General features: G+C 45.2%; 1 protein-coding gene across 3 annotated transcripts in view; it reads right to left on the bottom strand.

Annotated features, from left to right (window-relative positions):
- Positions 1 to 1,763: 1,763 nt before the first annotated feature.
- The window catches only part of LOC147612802 (pfkB-like carbohydrate kinase family protein), a 42,345-nt gene continuing 33,699 nt past the window's right edge, over positions 1,764 to 10,409 (bottom strand). Inside the window, exons 6-8 of one of the 3 annotated variants that reach the window (XM_086783437.1) lie at positions 2,725 to 2,822; positions 2,444 to 2,555; positions 1,764 to 2,298 (exon numbers count right to left, since the gene is read on the bottom strand). In XM_086783437.1, coding sequence (XP_086639563.1) covers positions 1,990 to 2,298; positions 2,444 to 2,555; positions 2,725 to 2,822 — 519 coding nt within the window. In that variant the 3' untranslated portion in view covers positions 1,764 to 1,989. The remainder of the gene's footprint in view (positions 2,299 to 2,443; positions 2,556 to 2,724; positions 2,823 to 10,409) is intronic. The other 2 variants (XM_086783439.1, XM_086783438.1) reach the window with 2 other exon arrangements.

The following is a 10,409-nucleotide window of genomic DNA, read 5'->3' as shown; positions in this document are numbered from 1 at the left end:
ATGCCTAAACCTTGTTGCTTAGCTTCAATGTAAAGTAATGCGATTCAGCACTCCTTGTGTATGGTTTTGAAGGCTAAGTTTGAGGCCTTCTTCTAACGTATGAGACGAAATGCTTAGGTGACAGGTAGAGAAAGTGTTTGGGTTGGATGAAAGTGTGCGTACAGGTCATGGTGCTTGTGACTAAGGTTTATTATCATCATGGTGTTTGTGACAGGAGTTGCAAGTGTTCTAGTGTTAGGTTGAAGATACTACATGTACTGAAGAACTTATATTGTAGATACTACTTATACTGACTACCTTATAGTGCCCTCGGATGCTTGGGTTAAAATTAATGGAATCACCACTGGATGGATTTGTCTTATCAGCATGAGGCTATAAAGAGGATGTCATACTGGAGAAATAAGATAAGAGTGGAAATGCTTATCTACGAAGGTCAACTCGGGTGACACATGTCAAATTTGCATATATCACTAGCCTTCAAGTGCACCTCTTTGGGCAGCACGAGTATGAACACACTTCTTCTAAAGCTTGAAAAGAGAAAACGCCACAGAGAAAGAAAAAAAAAAAAAAAGAGGAGTGCTCACATTCAAAATTATGTGAGGACAACATTCACACTGAGCTTGAAGGCCATTGCAATTTTCCAAAAACACTCAAGTTGGAGGCTTGCATCCTTGTTAGATGCCCATAGATCTAATCCTTTCGAACTTGGTGATGTTGACAGGGAGTGAAAAGTCACTGTTCGCAAGATCTTACAAGTTACCAAAGTCAACACTGGAGCAGTAAAGTCACAAGTTACCAAAGGGACCAAGAGAAAAGGCACATCCATTCAAGCACAAAGAAAGAGATGCTTATTCCAGTGCCAGGCTAAAGCACTGTGCACAAGCTTTTTAAGTGGAAACATGGCTTGATAAATGTAATGTAAGAAGCATAGATCATAAACCGCCAAGCTCACTCTCTAGAATGCTTCTAAGACAATTGCAAAATTTCAAGAGCAAATTCCTTTCTATCTCAAGGCCACAGAACTTAGTTTCCTCCGAGTGCACGTAGGCATGGGAACAATCAATATTTGATCTTTGCTTTCTTTCAATATTCACTGGAAGCCCAACATCTGTCAGGACATGGCTGTAAGAACATCAGAAGAAGCCCCTCCTACCCAATGACGTAAAAGCCAGTGGCAGCAGTTTAGGGCCATGTTGCAGTGGCATGGCAATCCCACGGAGCTCTCTACGATATGTAGTGGTAGCATTGTCATCGCATCATGTCAGAGCAGCAAGAACCTCTCAGATGCTAATCTCAGATAGTCTACATATGATAAGGAGTTTCTTGCGACATTAGTTGATGCCCTTCTACATGATGTCTTAAATTTTGAGACCAGCAGCTTCATAGATAACTTCCCAGGAATTCTTCTATTATTACCTTGCTTCTCTCTCATAACACAAGCACCACATTCAATGACACTGCTCTTTTGCAGTGCTACAAGACCTTCCAATAGTTAAATTCCAGGCGCTCATATTCCAAAGAAATTACAGAGCAAACCATGTGATTCATGATCCGTATAAGATGCTGAAGCAAACTATGGGAAGGGTTGACAGACTGATAATCAAGAGGTATGGGAAGCAGAAAAGTAGAGAAGGATTACCAACTTACCATGTATGCCAAAGGTCAAATGTGACAAATGCAGACCTAAGGGCATTCCTTGCTTGTCAAGAAGGTGTAAAAAGCTCAGATATGCATGTGCACTACCCAATCCATCAAGCTAAAAGAAAGCTCTAAACTCTGAGATGCTTATCCAGTCAATGCCAAGTAACCATCTGCATAACGAGTTGGAAGGAACCTTAAACACTCACCTTTATTTGCAAGCAGGGCATTAATAACTGCTACTGGTGAAAAACCTAAAAGATGAGTTATAAAAATGGCACAAAACAGATTTCATGCCTGCTTCATGCAAACCACAGCTTTGACAGCGGCCATATCTTGCCTTGCTGAATGTTAAATGAAGGAGCACACCGACTCCTCTGAAGAGATGGCACAGAGATTTTTCAGAGAGAACATGTTAGAAACCCACATAAATGGAAGATTCCTGGAGTCTAACTGTTGATGCATCCACTGTAAATTTTCTTTAGTTATCTCCCCTCCAAGGGCTCGTACTACTGCAGCCCCAGCACAGCATCCTATCTTGCAGCAGTCCTCTAGAGCTAGCTGATTTATCATTCCATAAAGGAACCCACTTGCAAATAGGTCTCCTGCACCTGTTGTGTCTACCACCTCTTCGGCATCGATAGCAGAGACTCTCACAACCTGTGAACATACGTCATCAAACATACTTGGTTATTCCAGTTAATTGAACAGTTCAGCCGCGTCTGCACAATTTTCACATCCTTTCATCCAACAATGCAGTACTCAAGATTAGAGCAAGCTAAGACTAAAAGCGGTAGCAACACACCTCGTTTCCATGGCTTGCTATGCAGCCCTTGGAACCAAGCATCACCACCGCCCAAGAACAATACTTGGCCAAGAAGGCAAGTCCCTGTTCTGGATCATGCTTATGGGCTCCCCTGAAGTACGTTTTTAACTTGATTGTAAATGCATGCTCAAATCATAAAAACAAGTCACAGCTGGCTAGAAGTTTCACGATTCACAAAAACTATTGAGATATTTGGATCAAGAGGGTTCAACTTAGCACCCAAAGCATTGTACACTCCAACATCATTCTCTTTGTCTCACCTCATGAGTTCCCTTGCTTCATCTTCATTCGCAAAACATAGATCTATTTTTCCTGATTCCAATAACTTTATCACACGTGACCGGAAGTTCCGGATAACCTGCCCCAAAAGAAAGTAAGGCCTTTCAGATTCGCAACTTTTACCAAGAAGACAAGATTTTGGAGTGGTTGCTTTTACTCGTTAAGCAAACAGACCAGAAAAGAGAACTCTTACACTCCCTTTCATGAGACATACAGACTCTCAGACCACAGTCGCTAGGAATGGAAACAGTTGCTGTTTCCAAAACAAAAATGGCACAAAGCAGCTAAAATCCACAGGCCTTGTTTTTTTTGTAAGATTGAAGTTTTTGAATAACTAAAAACTTTGGGAAAAAAAATGCTTGAATTAGTGTAAGAACTTGGATTAGATCATGAAACTGTGAGCTTGTGTTCATATATATCCCAACTTAAAAATGCTTTCTTTCATTATAACAGGGCACATCAGGCTAGTGTACATGTATAATGGCTACTCCCACACCTAACACCTCAATGCAATGAAGCTCTCAAAAGCGCCCAAGGAGTGGGAGTGATAATTATATCATTGAAGCTTCAGTATTTTAACCATAGATGGAACTACTTTTTGCATCCAGCAACACCACATAATCAAGCATTATGAAATTCTTAATCTACACCGGCTGGTGAGAATGGCCTTGGGCACCATCTGACACTTAAATGTAATAGCCACAATGCACAAAAAATTGAGACAAACATCACTGCACAAGATAATCTCCAAGAGACAAGCACCACCCAGTACACCACAGCTGGGGCCATGAACAGGCCGAACCCCCCACCCTCCCCCCTCAACACTGAAGTAGATTATTGGAGTATTTTAATCTGTGTGTACAAGATTCCAAGGGCTTTCCAGCCAGATAATCCAATGCAAATGCAAATATGAAGACAAGTTACCCAAACAAGAGTGTGTCAGAGTAGATTGTCGAAGCCGGACTCAGTGAAAGAGTCAACGTGAATCTGTCATACCGAGACCACACACGAACATGCACTCTCATACTAGAGCCTGACTCACACTCGCAAAGACCAAGCCTCCCTTGTGCAAATACACAAACTGGTACATGCACACGAATAAGTACAAGTAACACGAACACGTACTAGTACGCGGTTCCAATAGCAGGTACTCAATCAGGTACACGCAGAGCCAGTTCACAGCTACATCTGGTATAGTAGATGTAATGTGATACTCAGCAGGTACAAGCAGATGTACAGCTGGTGTACAAGCGGTCCAGATGGTACGGCTAGTACAACTGGTGCAGCAAGTACTACTGTAAGTACAGTGGGGTTTCCAACAAGTACAGCAATTGGTCCAACAAGTACTAGTGTAAGTACAGCAGGTACAGTAGAGTTTTCAGCAAGTATGAGCTTTCAGCAAGTACAACAGTTAGTGCAGCAAGTACTACTAAGTACAACGGGTGTCACAAATACGGAAGCGTGTACACAGAAAATCTTATCCCATACATAACATCATGGCATAATACATAAGTATTTGCAATACAGAAGCATTTGACAATACATAATCATGCTTTGTAACCACTGAAACCACAATATGAGAAACCTGCAAAAGACAGCACTTGTCACAAACTTCCTCACAGCTTTTGTTTTCTACTGATCATGTGTGGCATATGGAGCCAATGTCACAAACTTCCTCACAGCTTCTGTTTTCTATCGATCATGTGTGGCATATGAAGCTTGACATGACATACATGTATGGCTGCTGGAGCTTGGCATGGTGTCTGTATGGCATATGGAGCTTGACATGATAGTACTCTTCCCCTTCTGGACTAGAAAAGCACACGCCTAGCTATTTTCAGCGGTGGAACTCTAATATATTAAAGGGGGGGAGACTCCAGTTTTGGAAAGGCGCCTGCTTTCTGGTGCATAGGAGGAGCTGGTCGACTAGTTCTTCAACCTCCTACAGCCATTTACCACTATCAACCACGACGGAATTCAAACACGGGTGTGGCCAAGGCTTGTCAACTTCATCTGGTGGCTGTTTTTTAAGCTGGCCAACTGTTTACAGCCCTAAGAAGCTGCTGGTCAGAGCATCCACAGGCAAGGAAGTGTTGGCTGATTTGTGGGGGAGAGACATCCTCTATTGATCGGAGAACATCTGGCTTGTGAACTTCTGCTGGTCAACTTCCCTTGTGGCTTCTGAGAGTTGATCGACTTGCTCTGTGATCCACGCAAGAGGAAGATGAAGATGCAGGGCTGATGTGGGAGTGCTATGGGCTGTCCAATATGTGCTTAATGCTGGCAATGCTCTCTGGTGCTGAAGATTGACATCAAAATTCAGCATTTGTTTTGTTTTGTTTTCATACTGTACTGGAAGAAATAGGTGCTAGCCAATGGAGAATGGCCCCTGGTGTGTTGTACTGTGTAGAGCTGACATCTTTCTTTTAACTGGCATGCTTATGTGTTTATTCAGTTTTTCATGATTGATAAGATTTCCATGTTACAGCTACCCTTCCATTACATTGGTGTCAGAGCTTGGCTTTCTACAAAGCTTGTGCCTTATATGATGCTAGATATGGCTGTAAGGAGTCATTTGCCATGAGAGAAGGTTGCGATTCTTAGGTAGCCCTCGTGTTACTGTCGCGCCTCGAAAGAGGTTACTTCTGGTTTAAGCGGCACTGAGCGTGTGGAAAGACTTCGTGATCCTCCTGTCTTTGTAGGGGCACTGTTTCACCCTTGTAGTCTATTCAGTATCATACTTGGGAAACTGGTAGATGCAATTCCGGGGTACGGAAATTCTTTTCTTTCTGAAAATCTGGTAGATACATTATGGTCAGCCAGTCAAATCATTATGTGGAGGACTCTATCACCTGTATTAGCCACATGCGGGAAGAGGATAAAGATAGAGACCATGTTGGGGCATTGACAAATAACGATCCACCGTTGTCTGCTAGGGCTGAGGATCAAGAAGATCTTGATGCTTTGACGAATGAGCTTGAAGAGCTCCGTGCTTTGCAAAGGGACCCAGATGTACAGAGGGTTATTGAATCATAGTCTCAAGTTAAGGCTGATGTGGTCACTTTTGATGCAATTGTCCAACAGATGGGAATCGACAAACCTCGAGAGTTGGCTGTTGCTTATTTGAAAAGCCGTGGCCCTTCACACGGCAACCTCGCAGGTTATCGCGTGAAGGGAATTCTGATGATGTTGTAAGAGGGCATGCAGCCTGCACCAGTGATGTGAGAGGGCATGCAACCCGAGCAAGTGATGTAAGTGGGCATTCAACCCGGACAGATGTTATGAGGGGGCATGCAACCCGTGCAACTGAGGTGAGAGGGCATGCAACCCAAGGAGATGGTGTACATCGACATGCAGCTCGAGCGGATGATGAGGAGTTTTCTACCCATATGAGAGATGCAGAAGATCTTCATGCACTGTCGGTGATATCTCCACCTTCTAGGTATGTTCCTACTCCCAGAGTTCCATCCAGAGTGGAGGGTGTTGCACGGGAAATCAGCCCTAGACCTAGGCACCATTGCCATCGTAGACATGACGAAGAGGATGATGTTTTAGAGCGTCGGGATGCTCGTCGCAACAAGAAGGCCAAAGAGTTCAAGTCAAGGGATAAGGACATCAAATTCGAGAGCTATAATGGAAAGTTGGATACCACCAAGGCACTTGCTTTCATAAGGCAATTCGAAATAGCCTTTTGCACTAAGGACTTCACCGAGAAATCTATGCTCAAGCATGTGGGTATGCATCTTAAAGAGACTGCAAGTGATTGGTGGATGGCAAAGCTCTTGGATAGGACAGTTGCTCATACATGGAGTGTTTTCAAAGAGCAATTCAATGATCAATTCCTTTCTCCTCACTTCGAAAAGGATATACGAAAGGAATGAAATTGACTAACATAGGATGAAGGCGAGTCCGTTTCCTCTTCAAAGTTTTGGCGGATTCTTCTCAAGGTCACACCTTTCATGACGATTAGTGAGGACGAGAAGAAAAGAAAGTTTGAGACAGGGCTGCAAAGAATCATTCAGAAGAGCCTTCCAGTGTATCCTCACAACACTTTACAGGAGCTCATATATTCAGCTACTATTTCTGAGGAGCTACATGTCAAGGGAGCATCAAAAAAGACAAGAATTCAGCTCATTTAAGGGAAAATTCAGAGCTAGAAATGAGCAGAAAAAGCCACCTAAGTTGATGCCCAATGAGTCCAAGGATGCAAAAAGGGGCTCGGAAAAGAAGCCGAGGGGTAAAAGGGATGATCCTAAGCTGTCCAGATAGCACATTTTTGATTGCGTGAGAGAGGGGAAGTGTTTCTTATGTGGGAGTAAGGATCACATGAAATCTCAATGCCCCTATAATCCCAAAAAGAATATTGTGCAAGATGCAAAACCAAGTGTGAATGTTATACCCGATGTACACGGTAATACTGCACATGAGCCAAAGAGCAGAATTTTATGCAAAGCTTTGGACATGCTAAAGGATCAAACAGCTTTATTCCTTTTTGATAATGCCTCTACCCATAGCTTTATATCCATTCAGATGGCCGCTACTCTTGGGCTAAAGTCCAAGGAATGGGGCATGGACTTTCATGCAGATGCTGCCTTTGAGGGCAAGGAAGTCAAGGTCACTCCCATCATCGAGAAGCTTCGCATACAGATTCAAGGATATTTGGATCATGAAGACTTCCTCGTAGCACCACTTAAGGGATGTGATGTGATACTTGGGATGTCATGGCATTATCGTTTGGATCCCAAGATTTTGCACAAAGAGAAGAAAGTTATGTTTACTCATAGGGGTAGGGAAGTTTGTATTGATGTGGATACTATCGGAAGTACCATACCCGTTTTGTAAGCCACATTTCGATTTCCAAGGCAATAAAGAAATCAACTTGTTCTTACTTGGTGTTTGTACGTGATAATGTTGAGCATGATGCTCCAAATCCCGTAGATCAAGATAAGATTGATTTCTTAAGTGATTATGCTGATTGTTTTGCTGACTCTCTACCTGGACAGTGTCAGAATATGCAGCGGAGATGATGACCAAATCTGGGAACACGAGCAAAAACGCAGGCAGAAAAACAGAACAAGAGAGAGAGAGAGATGTAGGCGTGTAACTCTGCTCTATATACACAAGAAGATCCCGAATATGATACAAATAAGGTATGGGGCTGAGGACCTATATATACCTCCCTGGAGGGCAGTCGGCCAGCAGTAAAGTGCCCACGACTGAAGAAAGAGGTCCCACGACTGCATAAATGCAGTCGGCCAGAAAACTGGTGCCCACGACTGATGAAAACCAGTCGGCCAGCAGCAAGAGTGCCCACAACTGATAAACAACCAGTCGGCCAGCACTGTACTGCTCTTGGCACCCTCTCGCAGCCCTCCCAAGCCTCAGAAAAATGGAAAAAAATAGGGGAAAAATACGGAGAGTAGGGAAAAATGATAAAACACGTCATAAGGGCGGGCACACCCACAACAAAGGCCCTGGTGTATAAAACTAGACAGGAGATGACTTCTAACACCCCCTCTCAGCTCCTGGCTGTGTAACCAACCACTGGGAGCTGGGGTGCCGCCTGAGCAAATCCTGAGAGAGCGACTTCGTGAAGAGGTCCACCGTACTTTCCTCCGTCGAACAGAACTCCAGCAAGATGTCATCAGCAACAACGATCTGTTCACGAACAAAGTGCCTTGGGATGACCATGGGTTCCTCCAGTGGAAGCCCAAACCTGCAATGTAACCTCCTCCTGCTCCGTAAAACTGCTCCTGGGCAATAAGTAGATCCCCTCGTGTCCGGATCTCCTCCCCAAACCGAGTCACTCTAGACGTGGAGTCGGACTCCATCCAACAATCCCCCTCCTGTGTACAAGAGTCCATGATCCTTCGCATGCCGCAAAAACCACAGGAAACGCAATCCTGCCTCCGAAAGAGACATCTGCAACCATGAGCTCAACTGCCTCATCAGGAAGCTCCCGTCCAATCTGGTGTCCATCAACCAGATCAATGAACCATACAGCTTCTGAGTCACAGAGACATCACACTGCTCACAAGGATCACCACCTGTTACGGTGCACAAACAAGTCCTGGAAACCTGATGAAACCTGTCAACCATCCCCCTCTGAATCCGGAACCACAAAGCCTGGAGAAACCACCTCCTTCTGCAAGTAAGCACCTGTCACCTGCCTGGCTTTCCGAAAGGTCCCCGTGGAAAGAACATCCTTATCTACTGGAGGTTCTATGTCCCGAACACTACGAGACATCAGAGCATAAGTGACCTGTTCAGCTTCCTCTGACTCACGAACACAAGAACTACCAACCTCAGTACTGGAAAGTTCCTGCCAACTGCTGCCATCTACTGGTAAGCTATCCACCATCTGGTCCCGGAAAGCCCGCACCTGCAACGTATCCACACTTGAGTAGCCATTACCAGACTGCCACTCATCACAAACCTGAGGACCTGGGAGAGAGAGTGCTGAAAGCCTGTAAACTCCATTCTCCACTCCGCCTTCCCAAACCACTCAGCCTGTTGCTTTGTCCCGGAGAGCAACAAAATGCTCATCAAACTCCACCCGTACGCCAGTCTTGCAAACCTGATGCACTGACAACAGATGAAAACCAAGTGCCGGAACATACAACACTTGGGAGGAATGCTTCCCCCCTCTGCCATCGAGAACTATCTCCATCCTGTCCTCACTGTGAACTGGGATAGTGGACGTATCCCCAGTAAGAATATGACCAGAAAGCCTGCAGAGATCCTGTAAACCGGAACGGGAAGGAGTCATGTGCCTGGAAGCACCACTATCGAGAATCCACTCCCGAGTATCCGTTGCGGAGAGTCCTCCAATCTCCTCCCTGCCTGAAGAAAATGAAGCATCGGTGTCCATCACCTCCAGGTGCACAAAAGCGGAGTCTTCATGATTGCTGCTGAGGAGTCTTCACCCTTCGCGGTCTTCCGCTTGGGACACTGCCTCCAGTAGTGGCCTTTCTCACCACAATCATTACAGGTCCTCTCTGCCTTCAGTTTCTCGCGGTCAGCGTCGGACTTCTTCTCAGAAGACTTCTCCGATGAAGCCTTGCCTTTGCCCGAGTTACGGCCTTTCGACCGTTGGCCAGTAAAGGCCTCCGAACCTCCACCCTGAGGAGGGTTCGTGAATCGTTCCTCCTGGTCCAGGACCATAGGCACAAGCTCCTCCCACATGATGGTGCTGAGCCTGCCATTGGTAATCAATGACAAGTAAAATGCTAAGTACGAAGAGGGCAAATGTGACAGCAATGTGATGGCCATGTCCTCTGACGATATCTCCTTCCCAGCCTCAAGAACTTCCTGCTGAAGAGCCTGCATCTTGTTAATATGCTCCCGCATCGTCGACGACTTTGCAGGGCTCATAACCCGCATCTGTACTTCCAAGGAAATCCTCTTCATGGGCGATACCCTGTTGTAAAGTGAGGCCAAATGCTGCCATATACCTCTGGCCAGCGTCATATGCTTTACATGATTGATTACCTGTGGTGTGCAGTTGAGGAAAATAAACGAACGGACCCTGGCGTTGACACGATCCCACATCTGTGTCTGAGCCTCCCGGTCCTTTCGGGTTGAAGGTAACTCCCCTTCCTCTACTTCCGGCCGTGGAACACCAACAACGACGAAATCGGCTAGGTCGTAAGACTCCAGAACAGAT

This window comes from Cibotium barometz, chromosome 45 (genome assembly GCF_041138505.1).
Source record: "Cibotium barometz isolate CiBa-2024 chromosome 45, ASM4113850v1, whole genome shotgun sequence".
Taxonomy (NCBI): Eukaryota; Viridiplantae; Streptophyta; class Polypodiopsida; order Cyatheales; family Cibotiaceae; genus Cibotium; species Cibotium barometz.
Note: the sequence above shows the minus strand (reverse complement) of the source record. Positions and strands in the feature narration are given on the sequence as shown.